Genomic DNA, 25,050 nt, shown 5'->3' on the forward strand with positions numbered 1-25,050 from the left:
TCTGTTACTTTTTATAGCGTAGTACCCAAAGTGTCTAGACAAACCCGCAATTGGGTTTACGGACACTTTCATATTATTATGTATTAAAATATATAAATAAATAAATAAATAAATAAATAAAAAAAAAAAATAAATAAATAGATCTCTTTAAGTGTGTTTATTACATAATTAAAAGAAAATTTCAAAGTCTTTAATTACAACCTTAATTACAACTTAGTGCCTATTACGTGGCCATGTTATGTATTAAATGTTTAACCACATTGTAATTTTAAGTGTAAATCTACACTAAAATCAATGTTCATAAATTGTGACTATTTCGGATTTTTTTACTAACACCAACATCTTCATCTATACTAATATTATAAAGAGAAAAGTTTTGTATTTTTGTGTGTATTGAAATAACTCAAAAACTAGTGGGCCGATTTTAAAAATTCTTTCACCATCAGAAAGGTAATTTATCTGTGAGTAACATAGGCTACATATTATTATTACAGTATTTAAATTGGACTAGCAACAAGTCCCGAGCAACAGCTAGTACGTAATAAAGAGGAAAGTCTTGGTATTTTTGTATGTATTGAAATAACACAAAAACTCTTAGGCAGATTTCAAAAATTCTTTCACCATTTAAAAGCTACGTTGTTAGTGAGCAACATAGGCTATATTATTATTATTATTATTCTAATTTCATGCGGGCGAAGTCGCGAGCAACAACTAGTACTATCTATTTCAAAAGCGAATACTTTGTCCTTTTTAAAGTAAATGCTATTATTTTCAATAATTGATTATTATTTATGTAATTTCGACCAATCGGCGAACACTATTCATAATTATTAAATGCGTATCGTGATCCATAGCCACTTAACTGATAATATTCATAATATAAACGTCGCCGTAATATATAAACACGACTGTACAAAATAAAAACACGTTTATAGGAAATGTAAATATAAGAAGCCTTGAAGTTATTGTAATTATTTATTCAAGCTTTCGCCCGCGACTCCATCCGCGCAGAATTAAAAAAAAAAACAAACAAAAGCAAGTAGCCTATGTGTTCTTCCAGACTTCCCTCGATTAAACCTTCCATCGATCTAAACTTTCGCATTTATAATATTAGTAAGATACCTTACTAATTTGTTAGGGTTTATAGCCTAAACTGCAAAACGAATCTCGATGATTCTCATTTTGAAGATAGTCTGGAACAACACATAGGTTACTTACTTTTTTTAATTACAAGCTGACGGAGGCAAGTATTAAAAATAGAATATAACCTTAAAGAACAGTCTTTTGTTTATTTCTTTTTCTTAAAATTAAGAGTCAACGATGCGGGTTTATACGGCCGGAAAATTTGTAGAAATCCTTGTCATTTTCATGGAAATCTGTTTCATCCACTTGCCCTTACGGGATTCGGCACAGTATGTGCTGCTCTTCCATACATCTTATCAGCCGTCATATCTGAATCCACTCCTTAAGCATATCCTCTTTCACACAATGCATCCATACTTTCTTCGGTCTTCCTCTACCTTTGTAGCCAGCCACATTCAATCTTAACACTTTTTGGTTTATGTCCTTATCGTTTCGCTGCATAACACGTCCATACCACGTTAACGTTTTGCTTCTCAATTTCTCCACCATTGAAATCTGATTCATCGGGAATATATAGGTATTTCCGAGTTTTACCGTAAATTATAGTTAAGTTAAACTTGAGCAATATGAAGTCATATTTATGTATTTTCTTTGTTAATTACTTAAACTAGTTAGTTGAGCTGGGCCGTGAGAAATTACTGCAATTATTCATCTGTACAACTTTTGTTACTACTGGAATAGTGTTGTTATTACAAGAATGAAATATCGATAACTGGCTATTGCCCGTGATCATCCGCGCGTAATTAAAAAACAAGTAGTATGGGTTCTTTCAGACTGTGTTCTACACTTGTGCCACATTTTACTGAGATCCGTTTTAAAGACGTAACAAACATCCATTAATCCAAACATTCGTATTTATAATATTATATGTGAGTATGAAATAAATAATATTATATAATTATTTTTTTATCCAAAATTACATTTTGATGAAATATCGTAAATAACATAGTTTGTTACTAGAAAGTAAACATTTTTTTCTTAACTTGAATCGTAATCTTGCTATCAAAATGGATTAGACTTTTTAATCAGCAAATGATAAACAATAGAATCTCATAATTTATTGTATGCAAAAGGTAAAATGCGCTTTCCGCGGTTGTTGAAGTCGAACACTTAGGCGAGAAATCGATTTCTTAAATCACAGAGACGGAAATAATATACGGATTCCTGCATCTTTCATATTATCTCTTAACATTTCATACATCGATAAACTTTAATTTAAAACAAAAAAAGCTTTGTTTAAAAATATTATTAAGATATCGATATTACGTCACATCACTATTCGTGAGCGCATATAACAATAGTTTAGCAATAGCTCACGCGTTGTGTGATGACCGGGTCAGTGTAACGTGTATGAGTTCTCAGTTTCCACTACTAAAACACAGTATAATATTCAAATATATTGATGGCTCTTAACTTCACGCGAGACACTTCGGAGTAAAAAATTTTAGGTGTAACGGTGCGTAACTTGCGAGGGGAGAGCATTGCACACATGACCTTGGGCTGCCGAGATATTTGAATAGCGTAATACGTAAATGTGTTCTGTTATTTTGTAAACTGAAGGAAAGTGTTGTAGTTTGTTGTAACTATGTTTCGGCAGTTATTAGAAAAGTTCATTGACCTCGTAATGTTGGGTAATTTTCGCTTTTTCAAATAGACTAAGCGAGATGGTAATATTGTGCTTCGGCAGCGAAAACCTACGGTAAATATTTTTATGCTACATAATCATATTATAAATGCGAGTAGAGTCTGGAAGAGCACACAGGCTACTTACTTATATTTTTTATTCCCACGCGGACAGAGTCGCGGGCGTAGGCTAGTGTTTTTATAAATTTCTTCTTGGAAAATTTTTCTGACAAGAATTAAACAAATGAAAGTCGTTATTTTAAATATTATCAAATTCCACACTACTTTAACATTTTGGTACAAAAATGAACTCGCTCGACTAGTCAGTCGCATTGAACTTAACATCTATACCCAAATTAATATTGTAAAGAGACTTTTTCCTTTACATTTTTTAACGAATCAGGACCAGTTTACCCCAGTTTACCCTGAAACATTAAATATGGGCAAACAGGTCAATGTCAATAAATTTTAACTCTGGGTTAAATGCGTTAACGCTTGTACACATACGGCCAAATACTGAAACGCCAAGTAAATATGTAACACCGTATTAAGTGATATGGCGACACTTAACTCCAAATTCTGACGACAGATTGTAAGAGCATTCCCACAACTTTGACTAAACTATCGCAGGCTTTGTTTCGTTTTGATTCCTATAAGCTTATAAGGAGGTGCTCTCACTCGATTAGTTGTGCAACTAAACAGTTGAATTGGCTGCGAAACAATCGACAATCGCACAACAGTTGTGCGAGTTATGTCATATGTGTGCGACCGCTCTTAACGGCTGGACGGTCCTCGATGAAATTTGTCATAGATGTAGCGGATAGTCTGGAAGAACACATGCTTTTGTTTTGTTTCTACCCGGGCGAAAGCTAGTAGTATAAAAGGAGAGAAAAGATTGTAACATTTGTACGTGAAAGTATATCTATTGAAGCGGAGTTGTATAGCGCCGGAACTGATTTGTATGCGAGACAATTAACTGTTTCCTGTCAGAATACTGGCCGTCTAGCATACTTATGTGTCGAAATCACCGGCGAATGACCGGCGTCTGGGTATTGTAGTATTCAAACATCTTAACCGCTCGGAAGTAAGAGTCGAACAAGTGTAGCGAGGCATGTAAGGATGGGAACGCATTGTACAGCCTTGAGTCACCAAAAAAATGAAAACGGCCTATGCTATGAATACTCGTTGTCGCCCGTGACTTTCTACATGGAATTAAAACAATTAACTTAGTAGCCTATGCATTTATTCAGAGCGTACCTAATCTTTATATGTGTTCTTTTCGAAACTCAATGTACATTTCTTTATAAAAACTTGTTAGTAAATTTTTGTAAATTTATTTTTATTAATTAATAATTAATTTACTAATATTTCCTTTAACCATTCCGACTACGCTCTAGACTTGTGCTAATATATTGTTCACGACATTAGTCGAATGGCGGGATTCGAACCCTCGACCGCAAGATCGTTAGTCCGTGCTCCAAACCATTAGGCTATGGCGCTAAATGAAACGTCCATTTCCAACAATTTATAGAAAAGTCCTCTCAAGGGTTCTGTTCTTCTTTCATTGAAGTTTTTGCGGTATAATTATGGTAATTGAGTTCATTCGGTCGGGTCTTTGAAGTATGTCGATATCATTCATTAGCGAACGGTTCCGGTCTCCGACTTTCGCTTCATTCATTTTAATGTTATATTGTTACATAAGAAATCGATCACACGCTCTTATGTAAAACATTTGTCTATAATAATTAAATTAAATTGATCTTTTATTGGTCTCATTTATTACTTTTTAAATGTCTGTGATGTAATATTTAATAGCTTATATAGACTTGTTACTAACTTCAAAATGTATTCGTATCATAACTACTATAGAAAAGTAAACTTAAAAAACTGTTTACCTCCTTTTCAGATGTTTTTACGCTTGTCATTACGCTTCGAGTTTATTCTATTTTTTTATTGTCTGTATGTTTAATTCTGTTGTTTCCTGAACATACAATTTGCGTACCTTTTCAATTAATAAAAAATACAAACCAAATCGAAGTAATTCTATGCAATGCGTGGGCGCATGTCAACGACACGATGACGTGTCCAATGCGGTTCCGTGCCCGGTCTCACTCTGGTTACACTGGACCGCGTCTAGAATGTTCTCAGGACGTTAATTGATTGAAACTGGTATGCGATTGTTGTAACGTAGAATACACTGAAATATATATGATCAATTCTACCAACATTGTGTAAACAGATAATCGTCAATTTTTTTATATAATATAAGGTGGCAAACGAGCAAGCGGCCACCTGAATCCATCGAAATGGAAAGCGACCGCTGCCCATAAACATCCGCAATTGCAGATGCGTTGTCTACCCTTAATCTATGGAATAGAAGATGCACATAAAGAGAACATTTCCCTTTTCCACCGTCAAATCCACTTTTCCTTCCCATCCTTTCCTCTTAAGAAAAAAGGAAAGTATGGGACTCCTCTTTATTTCGGACGTGTCGGATGTTACGCTGTTTAATAGTGCCTTTTTATCTATACCTTTATCTTGACTATCATGTATTATTTATTGTCATTACCCGCGTTAGTATAGGGCTCGGGTACGTACCGCCCAGGGCGCTGTACAGATCTGCGAGTAACATAGTCCCACATAACTCTTGATGCAAAGGCATAGTAAAAACAAGAGGGCGTTGTAGAATTCTCGCCCAGGGCGCTAGTATCGCTATTGGCAGTGCTTTTTCGTTAAAATCCAATAAGTAACTACTATATAACACTTGAAGTCTTATCTATAGTATTTATACTAATACGAGCTGTGGCCCGGGACTTCGTCCGCGTGGTATTAGAAAACATACGAACTATATAAATAACAAAAAGCTAACTATCCCTCGGGAACCGGACATTTCTCGGGGATGAACCTCATCCCATGTGTACTCCAGACTTTGTTTTATATCTGTGCCAAATTTGAAAAAGGATATGTTGAACCGTTGCAGAATAATCGAGTAAACATTAAAAATCTAAATTAATGAATCCCGCAGGAAGCGTAACTATTCCCGGAATAAAAAGTACCCTATGTGTTCTTCCAGACTATGCTCTAAACCTGTGCCAAATTTCATGGAGATCCGTTCAGCCGTTTAGGTTACAAACGCTAACAAACATCCATCCATCCATCCATCCATCCATTCATCCATTCATCCATCCATCCATCCATCTAAACTTGCGCACTTATAATATTAGTAAGATTATAAAGAGGGAGGATTTGTATTTTTGTATGTATTTGATTCACGTAAAACTGGGCCTTTTAAAAATTCTTTCACCATTAGAAAGGTAATTTATCTGTGAATAGCATAGGATATATTTTTTAATTTCACGCGGACGAAGCCGCGAACAACAGTTATATATCTTTTGTATGTGTTCTCTCAAGCTTGTTTACTATGGTTGTTATTTGAACCCTAACTAATATGACCTTAAACTTTAAATAGTTTGTTGATTTAAGAAAATTCTCGATGTGTTGACGTTTCTAATAAACTCATTGGGCCTGTTGCGATGGTATGTCAATTGATTTGAATTGAAGTCACAAATATCAGGCGGAAATCAATTCAAAGCAATGACGGTGTTTACCTTTACCAATAACAAGAAGGACGGATAAATGAAGCCAAGAGGTTATGTAAACTACGCTAAGTAAGCTAAGGTATACTAATGTATAGTAATCTATACTATCTATACTTCTATACTTAATATAATAAAGCGTAAACACACACTACTCTGTGGCGCACGATGTCAATCACAGCATAGTTTTGAATAAATCTTTCTTTAATAAAGTGCCCTACACTTACGACACGCTTTAGGCTATATATTTTCACGCTTTAAAACTTAGGGGTAAATAAATTGGAAAAAACCATCAAGTGCGAAAGTGACCATAAACTACAAGCTGCCATCATTAAGGAAGGAAGCTTATTATGGTAACGGTAATTTTTGCAATTGAGAATTTGACAAATGTAAACAATAAAATAAAGTTGAAGCGGATGAAGCCGCACGAGAACAGCTAGTTTGCAAATATCTGGTCTGAGATTTGCTGTTTACAGTTTTTCGGAGGAGGAAATGCATAGGAAAATGCTATCCCTTCCTAAGCATCTCTTCTGTCTAATCCACTTTTCTCTACAATCCTCCCCTTATGAAAAAGGGTGAGGAGGAAAACGGGATTAAAATGAGTGACAGATCGCTCGTTCATTAGATTACGCGGAATTGGTTCCTCTTGACGCCTATCTTATGTGGTCGTGGTATACCAGGCGAGCAGCACATTTGTATAACAGAACAGATGTTATTGCTGGACTGAGAATACTTAGAGCGGGCGCACACCTTTGTCTAAAAAATCGCACATCTTGTGCGTTTGTCGATTGTTTCGTAGCCAATTCAACTGTTTAGTTGCACAACTAAAAATCGAGTAGTGTGTAAGCTAATGGGAATCAAAGCAAGACGGAACATTTGTGGGATTGTTTTACGTGTATGCTCTCAATTCAAAATTCCAATGCAATGCAGTATTACGTTTAATCCTTAAAATTTACAAAAACGAGCTTTTGCCCGCGACTTCTTCCGCGTGCTATTAGAAAACATACGAACTATGTAAATTTAAAAAAAGCTACGTATCCCTCGGGAACCGGACATTTCTCTGGGATGAATATATCTCATGTGTACTCCAGACTTTGTTTTATATCTGTGCCAAATTTCAATAAGATATGTTGAACCGTTGCAGAATGATCGAGTAAACATTAAAAAACTAAATTAATAAATCCCACGGGAACCGCAACTATTCCTGGGATAAAAAGTATGGGTTCTTCCAGACTATGCTCTAAACCTGTGCCAAATTTAATGGAGATCCGTTTAGCCGTTTAGGCTACAAACGCTAACAAACATCCATCCATCTAAACTTTCGCATTTATGATATTAGTAAGATTAGTAAGATTGCAGTATTACGTTTATTCCTTAAAATGTATAAATAAACTATTGACCTTGAAGGTTATGAAAGATAGACAATTGATTTATCTTAGTTGAGAATAATCAGGAATTAGATATGGTTACGCATGACATTGTTTTGTTTGTTGAGAGTTTGGATAGTGATGAATCTATTGTAATGCAATCTAATTGTTACAAAAGGTCTATAGAATAACATATTTGACGATGTAGTTGTAGAATATAGAACGATAAATAATTCATGTGTTACGGGATGCAGAATTGAACATTTTAAAATTCCTATCATTTTTTTATTGTATAATCAGTGCTTGAACACGATCTCTCCTCAACTTAAGTGAAGATTCTATTCTTCTAAGTTTATTTTAATGATTAAACAACAATTACAATGATATTTAAGATTTAAGATTAGCAAACATGATATAGTTTAACTTATGCCCATCGGGCCAGATAACTTGTCAATCTATGTTTATTATGGTCTATCACCGTCACGTTATAGTCATCTTTTCTAATATTATAAAGAGTAAATTATTTATTGAAATGACTTTAACAGTGGTAGTGCCCGCTTTAACATCTTAGTACGAATGGGCCGGCACGCCCCCAGTAATACCACGACCACACAGAAGATAGGCATGAAATGGAAGCAATTCCGTGTTTCGTCTGATGAGTGTGGTGCCGGAGGCCTAATTTAAGTCACTTTCTCTTTACCACCCTTTTCTTATAAGGAGAGGTTGGGAAGAGGAAGTGGATTTGACGGTGGAGGAGATGCATAGGAAGGGGAAATATCCTCTTTATCTGCGTCTCCTCCTCCGTCGTATAAGGGTAGGCGAAGCATCTGCAATTGCGGATGTCTATGGGCAGCGGTCGCTTCGCCATTTTGGCGGTTTCAGGTGGCCGCTTGCTCGTTTGCCACCTTATGTTATTAAAAAAAAAACTCAAGAACTACTGGGCCGATTTAAATAGTCTTTTATAATTAAAAAGCTACGTTGTCACTGAGTAACATAGGCTATATTTTTAATTTCGCGCAGGCGTCTGTTAAGGGAAATTAACTGTAAACAAAGATCTTACTTCGAAGTGAACTAAGTATAAACTGATCTCTGAATCACAAATATTTTATCCTGTTCATTCAATATAATAGAAGCTATTAAAATATTTAGACGTTTCTCTTATCATAACTGAGTTTTTAACTTAAGCTCTTTCATGTCTGGTATTAGATTGAACAATCAGTTCTCAACACCGAAATATTCGTTCTTTGTATATTTCGTCTTCCTCCCTTTCGTCTTCTAAACAAAGATAGAGATAAGTATATGCATTATTATGTCTTTTATCAGGACGAAATTACCAAACTATAATTGTCGCATTTTTAAATATTTTTTCTTTTGTATGTAATTCTTTTATTCCTGATCAAACTTTAAAATGATCGTTTCAATTCTTTACAGATTAAAAAAAATCAGCCATCTAGGCCACATCTAATAGAAGCAAATATTGTAAACGTGTACCAAATTTTCTAAATCTATTTGCGTAGAAAGTGCAGTATTGTTGAGTCATGAACACATATGTTTCTCAATCTGTTGGTGCGAGCACTTTCTTTTTGCTCTTCTCCAGTGTTGACGCAGACCAAACAAACCATATGTCGAAGTCATGTTGCTTAATCAGTACTATTAATACACGTTCTCGTTTGTTTTGGAGTTTTATCAGTAGCTTGCATGCTATTGATATGATTCTTATAAATGGTCCTTCAAGCAGGATGGAGATTTCTCTCTAATCTTTAATTAAAAATCAATTAATCGAAACCAGTATTCATCATCCACTTGCCCTTATCCCTTACAGAGGGTCGGCACAGTATGTGCTGCTCTTCCATACATCTCTATCAGTCGTCATATCTGATACCACTCCTTTCTTAAGCATATCCTCTTTCACACAATCCATCCATTCCTTCTTCGGTCTTCCTCTACCTTTGCAGCCATCAATCTTAACATTTTATTTAATCGAAACCAGTATTATGGAAGGGAATTAAACCAAGAATAGGAATAGGTATTTACTTAATTTGCAAAGGTCTAGGATAGTTTTTAAGATAACAAAACTTTTTTTGCAATGATTAAATGCTGATCATAAAATCTTTTTGTTCCAGGATAAGAAAATTTACGACATACCTTGTGAAATATCCCGACCCACCACCCCGGACTTTACAAAGTCAAATAAAATTGACTTCCGAAAACTAAGGCAGAACTTCGAAGTCGGTTTCAGCGATACAGAAACAGAAATAAACAAAAGATTATCTAAAGAATCCCTGTATCAAGGAAGAGTTCGTATTAACGAAACTAAAAAGATATTTAGTAATAAGAATGGTATCGAAAAAGAACCTTTGCTATCAAAAAAGGTTTCCAAATCAACAGAAAATGTGTGCGAGGAGTTTAAAACTGCAAAGAAATCGATTGAAAAACAATTCAATACAGACACGAGAAGGTACAGAAAGTTCGAGAAGGCAGAGAATAAAAATGTCACAAGATTTTCGCTGGCGAAGAAGGATAATGCACAATTAGACGTTGATAGAGAAAATGTAAGTATGCTATTTTATACTGAATTAACTTTTTTATATTATAAGGTGACAAACGAGCAATCAGCCAACGGTATTTGCCTAAAACATCGGAGGGACTGCATCCCTTAGACCTTCACTTATGCAGTTGCCTTTAATTACCAGAGCAAGCACAGAAAGAGTATATTTCCCCTTTATATATATTCCATCTCCCGTTCATTTCCACTTTCTCTTCATTCATTCTTTAAAAAAAGGTGGAAAGAGGAAAGGACTAAAATTAAGCCTCCCGTATATACTCATCGGAAGAAGCATGTGTGTGTGTGTGTGGAAATATTTCCATTTTAAGCGTATTTTCTGTCTTAATATTAAGGGTTGTTGCCGAAATTAATGTTATTTATCATTCTTTAATTAACATTTACAATTATGTTATAGTCTATATAATAGTAGGAATTACTTAACGGTATTTTCAACACAAATCTATACTATTATAATAAAGCGTAAACACACACTTCTTTGTTGCCTAAGATGTCAGCAATTACAGCATATTTTTGAATAATTCTTTTTTTAATAAAAAAGCCCTACACTTACGACACGCTTTAGGCTACATATTTTATTGCCATTAAACTTAGGGGGTAAATATTTTGCATAAAAACCCTAATGTGGGAAAGAGACCATAAGTTGCTGCCAACATCAATGAAGCAAGATTGTCATCATATCATGTCATTTTGACATTTGCAATTGATAATTTGGCACATGTAAACAATAAAATAAAATTTTCTTAATTTTATGCAGATAAAGTCGCACATGAACAGCTAGTCACTTTATAACGAGTACACGGTCCTTACTATAGTATTGCATTTATCGAGTGAAGATTTCGTATGAATCAAAGCCATTGTCTACAGCACATCTGTTGGGAAGCTTCCCAATGCATTACTCACATAAATAAGAAGGGAAATTAAATCTTATCACCTTTGAATTAAGTTGCAACTAGCACAATGTACTTTAGTTTTCAAATAGGTTAAGATTGCGTGTAAGAAAGAGATGGATTATGGTATAATTGCTGTTTTCTTCGAAAGAAGGCTCCTTTTTATAAGTTACAAAAGTTCACTAACCTCTGTTCTAGTCTGATGCATCTTTCATTACTGTCAATTACCTTTTTGACCTATATTTAATTTGACAAATAAATCAGCACAATTAATTTAATTCTATATTTTAAGCTAAACTATCTATTTCTTAATATTTACATAACACGATTTTCAATTTTTATTTATAAAAATATACAGTTTCTACTCTTTGAACGTTTAACGCCATCTCTTATCAATTTACGGAACTAAGTGAAATGTTTCACGTAACTGCCGCACTCGTACGTTGAGCTACTAAGTTACAATTTATTGACTCTGAGTATCTTAGCAATACCGTAAGACTTTACTTTTTATCAGCCTTTCACTTAAGACGCTAAGTTGAAATAAAGTTAAGCTGAAATTCAGGTTAATTGTTTAATTATGTAATTACATGTGAATCTGTTTCGACCATGACCGATATATTGTAATAATTACGTTAACAATTATAAAAGAATTGCATATATTTTACTTCTTACTAATATTTTAAATGTTTAGATGGATGTTTATTAGGGTTTGTAGCCTAAACTGCTGAACGGATATCGATGAAATTTGGCATAGATGTAGAGTATGGAAGAACACATAGATTACTTACTTTTATTTTTTTAATTCCACGCGGACAAAGTCGCAGGCGAAAGCTATTAAATTCGAAAATTCAGACGGTATGGTATATACACTACCTATCTATTACAAAGCAAGCGTCATTATTAAGAACAGCCGACAAACAAACAGATTTTGTTAAAGTACATTTGAGCTAACAATCAAGGTATACTCTACTCAACAGCGGTATACATATCTTTGTAATAAACACGCTAATATATCTCTTATGGGTATAGAATAAGAGCTATAATAGCATGTGGTGGTAGCATGGTGGTGTAGGGATGTACAGTAACGGTTATCTTCAATGAGTCATGTTGCCGACGGAAAAAGTCACGAAATGTTAGAGCAGGCTTCTACGGAGGTGATCTATTTTTATTTGGTTAGTAAATTCAGTCAAAAGGCGAATTTGTAAAAAAATATTACTAAGAGCACAGTGAGAACAAATGTATGATTAATTAACTAACTTAATGAGGGTATTATTTAAGAAAATAAAAAAAAAACTATGCGAAAAATGAAAAAAAAAACATAATTTCGAAAGTATCGTATATTTTTTTTCTTTTTGTTACCTTAGTTTACCTTAAATTGGTGAATTAAAAAGTTTGATACCTACTGAATTTTTTTTACGATTTTTGTGCAGAATTCCATTGCGTGCTATCTACTTTCTTTATAAACATTACTTCATGTGTAACGGTCAATGAAAATAAATTTAAATGTTTATGTTAAAATCGGACTTTAGATCTTTATCTAAATACGAATTACTGAATTTAGTTAAATAAAATAAAAGATTTATTCGACTTTTATTACGCTAATTAAAGTGGAATAATAATTTCCTTGGTTTATTTCTTTTATTTTACCGTTAGTGGATTTTTACAGTGAAATTGTAACACTGATTTGTATTTAAAATATGAGGAAACAGACGAGTACATTATACGACTCATGTGTTTCTTTTTTAAACTTTTTATCAATATTTAAATATATATGTATACTTCTACACAAATGTAATAAAGTGTAAACACACACTACTTCGTGGCGTATGATGCCAGCAATTACAGTATATTTTTGAATAATTCTTTCTTTAATAAAAAGCCCTACACTTACAACACGCTTTAGGTTATATATTTTCACGCTATTAAACTTAGGGTGTAAATAAATTGGAAAAAACCTTCATGTGGGAAAGAGACCGTAAACTATCAGCTGCCAATTAAGGAAGCAAGTCAATAGTAACGGTAGTTTTAACATTTGCATTTGAGAATTTAACAAATGTAAACAATAAAATAAAGTTTTTATAATTTCATGCGGATGCATTTTAAAAAACAATTTATAAAATGATTTTCAACCTTTATTTGTTTGCAATATAGAAAAAATCCTTTGTGTTTCCGTTCATTGCATTCAGACAGACAAACTGATTCAGTAAGAGTTCCTATGTTACATTTTTATTTCTGTCAGTCGTAAAACCTCGTACACAAAGTTTACGTCATAAATAAACAGAGTGTGTCCACACTTATTTTATGCGGTAATGTGTGTAAACCTAACTTTATCTGCAGCGAAGGTTTCCACAACCGCGGCGCTAGTCGTCATCTAACTACGAGGGGCTGTGCTTGTGATGTCTGGTCTCGATTGGTTTGCACAAACATTTTTGTGCAAAATTTTTTTTATGTGTTTTTTGTGAATATGCAGTTGTGTTAAATCTGTGCAAATATTTGGTTAGAAATAATTCATGTTCTAGGTATGACGTTGCGCCATTTTCCGGCATTTCTTTGTTTGGTGACGGTTTCTTTGCTTTGTAGTGTAGTATAGATTGTATAGTAAATTGGGTCATTTTTTGCATATTTTAGTGCACAGATAATAAATGGAAACGCACGATAACGGTGAATATGTTACATATCCTTGATCTTTATTGTTTTGCTTGTTTTTTAACGCTTCTAAAAACGCACGTTTTAATACAACCCCCATTTAAAGCGGCAACATTAAATTTTCCATGGAAACCTTTCCATGGAAAGTATTTTTGCTATATAACTAAAACTTATTAGTTCCACTTACCTTAATACATAGGATATGGCTTGTATGCATTTAATGATGTCTGCTTACCCTTCTAAGAACAATTACATATTCATGATCAAATTATTATTTTCTTATTCCTTCTGATTCATCATCAACTTGCCCTTGTCCCTAAGGAGGGTCCGGTACTGTGTTCCTTACATCTTTCTCAACTGTCATGTCTGAATTCACTCCCTTAAGCATATCCTCTTTCACACAATCAATCCATACTTTCTTAATTCGTTCTCTACCTTTGTAGATATCCACATTAAATTTTAATACTTTCTTGTTTATAGTCTTCTGCTAAATAAGTTATCATTTATTTAAACAGATTGAAGTTCAATAAATAACTTTTATAATTGCGTCTGTAAAAAGCATGTTATAATACAAACAGAAAACAAGGCGCGGCTCAACAGACTGGATGTCGCCTAACTTTTCATAGCATGCATTATGAAATCGATTTTGTGTATAACTCCGTTGCAATCTTATGATTCAAACTATATGTTGCTCGCGACTTTACCCGCGTAAAAATATAGCCTATGTTACTATCTGATAACGTAGTATTTTATAAGTGAAAGAATTTTTGAAATCGGCCCAGTAGGTTTTGAGTTATTTCAATACATACAAAAATACAAATCAAAGAACGTAAAAGTTATGCTGTGTTGCTGAGGTTTCCATTAATTTGAACGTTAACTAATGATTATTTAGTTTTATATTGAACTATGGTTCAACGGCGTAAAGTTACGTAGTTCTTTAACGCATTTGGACCAAAACACTAACAAATGGTTAAATGTAGCTGGGAAACCGGTCATTAAACGCCGGCAATACATGTGCGAGTTTCTCTAGCGTTGCGGTTGTCGATTGGTTAAATGTTATGAGATCCTCTGCTCATTTGCCATCTTTGAAATGTTTTTGTTCACGTTTCGTCTGTGGAAACTAATCAGTATACATAATGGGTTGTCTTTGTCGATATACTCAATGCTTGTACTTTATACACTGATAATTATGTTAATAAGTGCGTATTGTAAGCAATTAGATCATACGAGTCATTGAATCAATGTAGGCGGTAGATATCGTCATTGCTTGGAACTAACATTAGGCACCTATGTAGAATCACAATTAACTTAAGAATGCTTCGATAGCCTATGTTTTCCACTCTAGTGATAGACACAAAGCAGGCGCACACCTTTCACTAAATTATAGCACAATCGTTGTGCGATTGTCGATTGTTTCGCAGCCAATTCAACTGTTTAGTTGCACAACTAAAAATCGAGTAATATGCACATCTCTTTATAAACTCAAAGGGCGATTAAACAGTTCTACAATAGTTTACTAAAAGATATGTGCCCGCTGGGATTATTCTCAATCGTCACCCCGCTCTGTCCCCACGTGAGAATAAAAAGTTTTATCCGTCCCTTTAGGCTTAGCACCTTTTAGGCTAAAGTTCTAACCGTCCCCTCGTCGCAAAAGGTGGGACGGGACGTTTTATTCTCATCTGACGTGGATGCAGATGAGAATACAACGTCCCGTCAGGGGACAGAGCGGAGTGACGGTTGGGAATAATCCGCCCGCTGTTATACTTTACTCAGTTTTTCATTACGACTTATCTATGTGAATATTTGCTCATGTAATCTCTGAATTTGAAATAATAGGCCATCTAGGCTTCATTTTTAATTGCTTTTACCTGTGACTCCGTCCGCGTGGATTTAAAAACAGTTTTATTTTTTATAGCCTGTGTTCTTCCAGAATATACTCTACATCTATGTATACCTAATTTAAATGAAATCCATTCAACAAACTCTACCAAACATCCATCCATCTAAACTTTCGCATTCATAATATTAGTATGATTAATATAATCAAAAGTACGCACAAGTACTAAAACCTTGTTATTGTTCACAATAATACGACTAATTAATATTCCGCACAGACTATTTATTACTTATGGGGTAACGAAGGTTACATTGACACAAAATAATACACGGCTTAACCCGCGGTTTCACCTGTATGAAATTCGATTATACAATTTTAATTTTGGTTCTCACAAACCAAAAGATTTAAGAACCTAAAATATAAGAAGGTATTATATTATTATTTTGGAATAAATGAATAAATAAACATAATAAAAAAATGGTTTCTCAATTGACACAATAGGACATGATATGTTAATGCCTGTTATGGGTCGGTTTTAAAATAAAATGTATTGAAAACGCAACCATAGATAAGCAAAAATAAGATCGATTATAGGGTTCGACCGTTGCCCTATTTATAACGGTGTAGTCCCATCAATCATGTGACGTCACATCCTATGATTCATTCTCAAGGGAAATTCTGCAGTATCGTTATCTTGTCATAAATTTCCATTATTTTTTAAATAGAGTTAGCACTAAATTATAATCTAGCGTTATAAAAATAGCGTGGAATTTTGTAACCACTGCGTACCTCGAATTACAGTCGTGAGTTTAGAGTGTTTTTAGGTGCCTACTTACGACCGAATTAAGTTAGCAAATAATCTTATCTTACTAATATCATAAATGCGAAAGTTTAGATTGAAGGATGGACGGATGGATGGATGTATGTATGTTTGTTAGAGTTTGTAGCCTAAACGACTTGACAGATTTCAGTGAAATTTGGTATAGATGTAGAGGATAGCCTGGAAGAACACATAGGCTACTCACTTTTGTTTTTTTTTTAATTCCGCGCGGACGGAGTCGCGGGCGAAACCTAGTAAATCGTAATGTTATTTCATCGATTAAGAGATCGATTGTCGTTAACCGTGGGTTTACACTCCCGAAATGATATTAAAAAACTTGTTAACATTGCATTCTTCCAATACAATGGGACCTTGTGTATAACCTCCAAGTCTGCATTGGAAACAATCAACTCCAGTCAAGCATAAACGCTACTTTTTAACTAGACATTATTACTGAGGATTTCCACTGACAAAATACGTAACAATGACATGGATTTCAATTTGTTACTATACTAGCTTCCGTCTGCGACTCCGTTCGCGTGGAATTGAAAAAAAAGTCTATATGTTCTTCCAGACTATCCTCTACATCTATGTCAAATATCTTCGAGATCCGTTCAGTAGTTTAGGCTACAAACTGTAACAACCATCCATGCTAGCATTTATAATACTAGTGAGACTAGGCACAGTGATAGAAATTCCCGACCGTCTTAAGTCGGTGCATTCGTACTAGGTTTTAAAAATATCAAAATAAACAAACGAACAACGCTAATTCGTTGACACCACGATAACTGGGGGTCAAGTTAAGCGAATTCGGATCAAATGTAAAGAGATGCCGTCTTTGATGTTTGCCGCATTTCCTTTGATCCACTTCGCGCGGAGATAAAAACGGACCCAATTCTCGACTCGCTGGCGACCGACTGTCTGATCGGCGAGATGTTTTGGACCCCTCTGATACCTTATCGGGCAATAATTAGTTAGACAGTGTTGTTAATACTATCGACATACATGTATCGATAGTTTCCAGAATTATCGTAAAACTTAATAATACAGATTTATTTTATGCAATGTATTTACTATAAAGCTAGATTGTTGAATCTATTTTGAACTTTTGTTGACAAGATTAGCGTGACGATCTATTTTTATGACGGCTTAAAAATGAAAACGCTTATGTAATCTATATCCAATTTAACTTGTAAGGAGAAATTGGAAAATCCATTGTTAATAAGTCTCGTAAACATGTGTATGTGTTTATATAAATAGGTAGATGTTTATATAAATAAGGAAAAAGGCAGCAACGGAACGCCTCAAATTCCCGGACACAGCAATGCTTTTTAGATTTGTTATCTATAATTATGTGTTGACGATGTTTTTATCGATACATCGATAACACTAATTAACATCACTAATTACTTCATTATCTTTACAATAATACGTCACAAACAATGTTGAGAAGTGACCTAGCCTCGTTAGTGTATGTGTGCGGACCGCGTTATGCGGGAGGGAGCCAAGAAATGTGAACATTTACACTGACATGCCAAAGCCCATTTGAAACAACCTTTTCTTTAAGGGCAGTCATTGACCGCGACATTTGCTACGAATTTCTTTTATTGCTTTTAGCATGTATAAAAAGCCAAAAGGCATCGCTATTAGCTATTAACTGCTGACATTACATATAGCGTTCGATATGCCTTCCAATAAATATGTAACTAAATGTTATAAAATTCATAAGATTTTCTTGCGTCTTGTTACATAATATCATTCTATCGTAATAAATTTGTTATCGAGACACTTTATGTTTCATAATTATACAAATTAGATCACTGCCTACCGACACACGTGCTTTGGGGCTGCGATTTTTTAAAGCCATTGCGGGTTTTGTTTTATTTTTTTATATTTAATGCGTGCACCGAAATGGAATTAAAAGGTTACCATAATTTTCACGTATTGTGGTGTGTGTTTTTTGTTTTTTTCGTGTATGAAAGTGAATTGTAAGTTTTTGTGTGCCAGGATTTTCTGTAAGTCTGTACCTATTTGTATTTTGAAAAAAAAAAAAAAACTTTTGCTTCGAATTGTTGGTTTGAAAACCGCTTTTAGTTTCTGTTTCGTTTAAAATTTAAGCATTTGACAAAATGTCTTTTATCAAAAACAATTTAGTATCTTAAATTAGAAATGCTTTACTCTGATTTAGATTGCTGGAGTCCTTTTCGATTCGATTGTGGTAAAATACCTCTGTGAGACAAAAAGCCTTCGTAACCCAAAAAGGTATTTTACAATGTTTAATTCGCTAAATGTTGTCACTACCAATGTCAATATTTTTTAAAGAAACTCTTGATTAAACGTCAAACTCGTATGTAACATCATCCACTTGCCCTTATCCCTTATGGGTCGGTACAGTATGTGCTGCTCTTCTAAACATCTCTATCAGCCGGCATAACACTCCCTCTATAATAATACTTTTTCTACGTATGATTGTCAAGGCTGTTTCTACGTTGCGACGTTATATTATGATAATATGATATATGTTATCACTAAGTGTAAACAAACTAATCAATCAAGTGTTTTCATTTATACTTTTTTAATACGTAACAGAGTGTCATGATTTCTGCATGACTTGTTATGATAAGACAAGCTTTTACGATGATTTTAAACACATAAGTTTTTGTACAGTCAGCTTCATAGATCTATATTAATACTAGCTTTCGCCCGCGACTTTATCCGCGTAGAATTAAAAAAAAGTGAGTAGCCTATGTGTTCGTCCAGACTATCGTCTAAATTTATACCAAATTTCATCGAAATCCAGTGAGCCGTTTTGGCTACAAACTCTAACAAACAACCTTCCATGTAAACTTTTGCATTTAAAATATAAGAAATGAAAGATTAGTATTTTTTATGTATTTTAGTATGAATAACTCAAAACTATAGGGTCGTTTTCAAAAATTCCTTCACCATTATAAAACTACGTTATCAGTGTTTAACAGGCATTTTTCAGTTATTTATAATTTCACGCGGTCGAAGTCGCGAGCAACAGCTAGTAGCATTAAAAACCATGTATGTTTTCAAATTAATAAGCGAACGGATATGTGAATGTATATTTTATATAGACGCATACAAATTTCTGACACTGTACACAAATGTGTAGCTGACTGTACAATTTGAACAATGAAATCTTTTGAGTTATTACCAAAACGTATTGTGAATCTAAACATGAGATTACATGTTCGTACTTCTTGTTTTTACTGGCATTTTTGTTTAAAGGACAGAAAATCAATATTTTTATTCTGTAGTAGGGGAATTTTATGATATATAGCTGTTCCCGTGCGGTTTCATCCGCATAATATTATGAAAATTTTATGTTATTGTTTACATTTGTCAAATTATCAATAGCAAATGTCAAAATGACATGACATGACAAACCTTAGCAATTGCTTCTTTGATGTTGGCAGCAACTAATGGTTAGGATTTTTATCTAAAATCATTACCCCTAAGTTTAATGGCGTGAAAAAATATAGCCTAAAGCGTGATGTAAGCGTAGGGATTTTTATTACTAAAAGAATTATTCATAAATATGCTGTAATTGCTGACATCTTACGCAACAAAGAAGTGTGTGTTTACGCTTTATTATAATAGTATAGATTGACCATACAGGACAATCAAATCAATGTTATTTATGTATCCACATACAATGCAGTTATCGATAACTTCCTACTGGTCATTATCAATGTTGGAAAACGTTCTTGTTTATTATGTTTTTTTGTTATTATTAATAATTCAGACGTTATTACATCTAAATTATAAATCTATATATTATAAGGTTTGTATTTTTGTATGTATTGACAAAAATTACTCGGCGATAATTCCTTCACCATTAAAAAGCTACGTTATCGCTGAGTAACATCATAACTTATATCACAAATGCGAAAGATTAGATGGATGTTTGTTAGAGTTTGTAGCCTAAACGGCTGAACGGATTACGATGCAATTTGACACATATGTCGAGGATAGTCTGAATGAACTCGTAGGCTACTCAGTTTTGTTTTTTTTTATTCCATGCGGACAGAGTCGCGAGCGAAAGCTAGTCTATACTAATATTATAAAGAGGAACGATTTGTATTTTTGTATGTATTGACATAACTCAAAATCTGGACCGATTTTAAAAATTCCTTACCGTTAGAAAGGAAACTTATCTGTGAGTAATATTATATTATATTATATTAGGAGATTATGCTCAGTCAATTGACACTACTGTAATCTATAATATACTTCAATACATAATTAAATTGATAATAAAACAGTTGATTAGAAAAAACGATATTAAAAATTAGAGTTCAAAAGGTCAACATGTTTCCATAACTTGTGTAGCAACAATACGTATGTAAATAAATGAATATCGCAGGGCACGGCCTCAGTTAGTCAGTTGTAATTTATTGCTAGATAATTTTGTGAGTCAACACCTAATTTAACATGCTTTGTAACCAATTTGTTATTCATTGTTTGGTTAGGGGAAATCATAGCTTCTGTTAACCGACTTCAAATAATTATCAAAATCGGTCCACTAGCGGCGGAGTTATACCGTAACAAAAAAAAACATACAGACGAATTGAGTACCTCCTTCTTTTGGGAAGTCGGTAAAATGAAGTTCTTAATTCTTTTGTTTTTGACCGACTTCAAAAGAAGAAGGTACTCAATTCGTTTGTATGTTTTTTTATACCTTATTTACTACTGAGCCCAGTAATCAATGCTAAAAATCGATCCAAAAATGTTGTTTACTTACTTTTACGTTAGTTATGTGTGTGGAAGGGTACAGGTAGAGGTAGACCTAGAAAGAGATGGATGGATTGCGTGAAAGTTGACATGAATAAAAAGGGAGTGATGACTGAGATGACGTATGATAGAGTTATTTGGAGGACAAAAACCTGTTGCGCTGACCCTACGGGAGTAGAATAAGGAGGAAGATGATGACTTTGTATGAGAGAGTGGAAAAATTAATAGCCTTCTAAATAATTTAAGTTATTTATTTCTAGTGTTAGTAATATCTGTAAAATTTGAAAGTAGTGTAACTATCAAATACTTTCGTGTTTTTCAATTGGTCACAAATATGCATTTTAAGGTTATCAAAGCAATTCATTATTAAAATATTTTTATTTATATTTTTTTTATCACACTCGCAGGTGTCTTCAATGTTTTGTAACATAGGTCAGATAAATAAATTCATATGTTATAATCTATTTACTTCTTTATTCTTCTTAATATTTAAGTACTGCCTTGATTAACACATAATCACTTTCGTGAGACATTACCTTAAAGAAATTAAGGACGGGGCAAATATTTTTAATTTAAATATATTGTAATATTGCATTGTTTTTAATGCTTAGATAAAGTGAAACAGTGATAGAAATAAGATTTTAATGTAAATTTAACTTAAAAATAAAGAAATAGAGATACACCCTCTCCCTAGGTCCCTGACTAAAATGTGTTAGGAGAACAAGAGGGTGGCATGAGCCGTCCATAAAAAAAATCCGGTAACGGTGTCGATTAGTTAGTAAGAAGTTAGTTAAAACAGTGCGTAAAATAAATTAAGTACTCGATCCATGGACCCCTGATGGGTCCGAAACTAATCCGTCCTTAATTCTGTTTAACATAATGTATAATGTTCCCTTTTCAAGTCATCAGCATGTACATAAAAGATGTCACTTCTTAATGTTCAAGTCCTAAGATTTTTAATGGCGGTTTTGGCAAACAGTGCCCTGGGCGAGATTTGTACTGTCCCTTCTGTTTAGCGCCCTGGGCGGTTTAAAACGCTCTCCTAGCTGATGCTAAAAATTCGTATCGGTTTAGAAATAATCCAGACATTAAACGAGGCAATTTGCCTAAAAATACATTCTATAAAATACTTATTAATATGGTATGCATAAAGTACAGAGACGTAAGTACGTCCTAAACAGTTCATCTTGTCGTGTGGAGAATTTGTATGATTATCAATATTATGTCATACTATGTCATAACTCTGTATATTGCAATTACAATAAATATCATTGTTGTTTTTGTGATTTATGTTGCAATGATAGCGTTAGTGAGAGGTTAAATGAACCTCATTTGAAACGTTAACCAATATGGCGTGGCGTTCACCAGATCTTACTGATTTCTAATAATTTTGTGTTCCAGCTCAACCGTCTGATGACGGAGATCTACGAAACGGTCTCTGCAGCGTGCAATATGGACGAAAACAAACCTGGCTGCTTCCCAACAGAGCTATCTGATGGCAGTACTAGTGAAGGTACCTTTGTCTTATTTAGTTTTTTAATTTTCAATTTTAGAATCTAACGGCAAAACGCTGACCACTAACTTTTCTTGGCTGTATAGGAATCATGTCTATACCTTTTTTCTAACGGTTTATCTGGCTGTAAAGCTGTCGATGCTTTTTCTTAAGTGCCAGTGCCTTATATTGTGTGTAATTTTAAAATTAAAAAAAGAATAGTTTATGCCATATCATTTAAATGTTTTAAAAATATACCAAGGTGAAGACGCTCTACATTTAGAAAGCAACGATTTTAATGAATTCAGGTCAATTACGTTTATTTTTTATTGATATAGTAATTACTAAGTATTATGTAAATAATATTTATTTTCTGAAGCTAATTGTTAACCTTGGTTAGGTTAAAAGTAATCTTAAATTCGACATTATCGAATACATGCAACTTTTCGTGTAGTTGCATCAGCCCTTATCTTTTATAATTAACTTTATCTCAGACTATAAAAATTGTTTTTCCTGGTTTAGAAAGAGGTCATTCAAATCTTTGACACTTGGTTTTGTTTTTTCTTTTCAAATAAAATATAGCGTATTTCAATTGACAGAGACTACATAAATTGCCACAGTAAAAGCTTAAAGTAGCGGAAATTTTTTTGCATTAAAGCAATTGTTATATTAATTTATTAAAAACTTTGCAATGTTTTTTCAGAATCCGTAAGGCTGACAAGAAGTCTTACAGAAAAAAGGAAGAATTACGTCAGACGGGTGTCATCCAGGGTGGCATATCTTGACCCAAAGAATGTCAAAAGCCTTCGGTTCCGCCATCAGACCTCCATATGTTCGTACAAATCGGAAATAATAGACAATCCATATTCTACATTCCGTTCTTGGAAGAGTTTCCGAGCATCACAGTCGAATCTCGCCAAAGACAAGATGGCGGATGTGACAGATTCCAAATTCAATTTGACGGATTCAACCGGAAACGTGTTGTCTATGAAAGATGATTTGACAGCGAGTGATGATAGCATAGACAATCAGAGTATAGATGAAAAAACCGGCTGCGTCGATATCGGATTGCCTTTTGAGCCAAGAGAGAGGGGCTTGTTCAATATATGTCTGTTGGTCGGAATGAATTATATGACAGGACAGGCGTACGTGAAGAGTGTGTTTCCAAGTCAGGTTAGTGATTTAAAATATGGTTTAGAATCGCCGCTAAAGGAATCTAATAGAGTGGATTAACTGCCACACACAAGTTTTTCTATGATTTTAAGGGTCATCCTTAGTGATTAATTAACGACTCACTGCGACGGTTGACTCCTACGGGACTGTGAAGTAACGAATATATCTGCCAAATACTAAAACGATAAGGGTACGGTAACCTTCAAATTCCATTAAAATTTTCTGTCAGATTAAAAGCGGTACTAAGCCCGCTACACACAATCAGTTTTATCTGAACAGTCCGATCTTTCAGATTTATCTGAACGATTCCTCTGTTCAGATAAAACTGTCATATTAAACTGAGCATGTATGGCTTTACTAAGCGAAATGTTGAGAGCGGGCGCACATCTTTGACTATAGCATAACTGTGTCCGATTGTCGATTGTTTGCAGTTAATTCAACTGTTTAGTTGCACAGAAAATCGAGTAGTGTAACTTCCATATAAGCTTATAGGAATCAAAGCACGACTAAACAAAGGTGTGCGCTTTAAAGATTTCAGTATAGTGTTAGGAATAAAATTAGTACCGTGCTAAAGAATTGGCGCAACTCTAGATTATCCGCATACACGTCACGTCCCTAGCTGACAGTTGTCAATGTCACTAGAAGTATGGATAGATTGGCGCGTAACTTGAGTCCTGACGAGAAGTATTGCTCTGAGTTAAAAACGACAGTATCAATTAAATAAGTTGTCTAATAATAGGTCGTGTATTGTATTCCTTAGGTGGTAGTGCCAGCTCACATTGAGAACCTGGTGTTCCCGGAGACGCTGTGCGGTGCGCAGGCGCAGGCGGAGGGGGCGGAGGCCCGCGCAACCCAGCAGTATTCATTAGTACTAACTGATGAGCGTGGAGAACGCAGCTACGGGTCAGTTAAACCCTTTTTACACTGTTTTAGATCTTTTTCCACCGTGTTATGTATCGTTTGCGAGTAACTTGATTGCTTTTTTAAGGTTATAAAAGTACTGGTATATTCTGTTAAGGCGTCGCCAGTCGATGATCTAAGTTAGGTCTATAAATGTTGTCTTATTCGAAGTTGTTTTAAATAAATTTTAGTATACTAGCTTTCCAGTGACTTGGAATTAAAATAACAAAAGTAAGTAG

At 34.1% G+C, this 25,050-nt stretch overlaps 1 protein-coding gene across 1 annotated transcript in view; it reads left to right on the forward strand.

Annotated features, from left to right (window-relative positions):
* Positions 1-25,050, forward strand: part of LOC106101641 — a 54,112-nt gene that overhangs the window by 23,892 nt on the left and 5,170 nt on the right. The window contains exons 2-5 of the mRNA XM_013280941.1: positions 9,853-10,281; positions 22,648-22,759; positions 23,442-23,911; positions 24,672-24,814. Of these exons, the coding sequence (XP_013136395.1) occupies positions 9,853-10,281; positions 22,648-22,759; positions 23,442-23,911; positions 24,672-24,814 (1,154 nt within the window). The remainder of the gene's footprint in view (positions 1-9,852; positions 10,282-22,647; positions 22,760-23,441; positions 23,912-24,671; positions 24,815-25,050) is intronic.

Source organism: Papilio polytes, unplaced genomic scaffold, assembly GCF_000836215.1.
Source record: "Papilio polytes unplaced genomic scaffold, Ppol_1.0 DF823969.1, whole genome shotgun sequence".
Classification (NCBI taxonomy): domain Eukaryota; kingdom Metazoa; phylum Arthropoda; class Insecta; order Lepidoptera; family Papilionidae; genus Papilio; species Papilio polytes.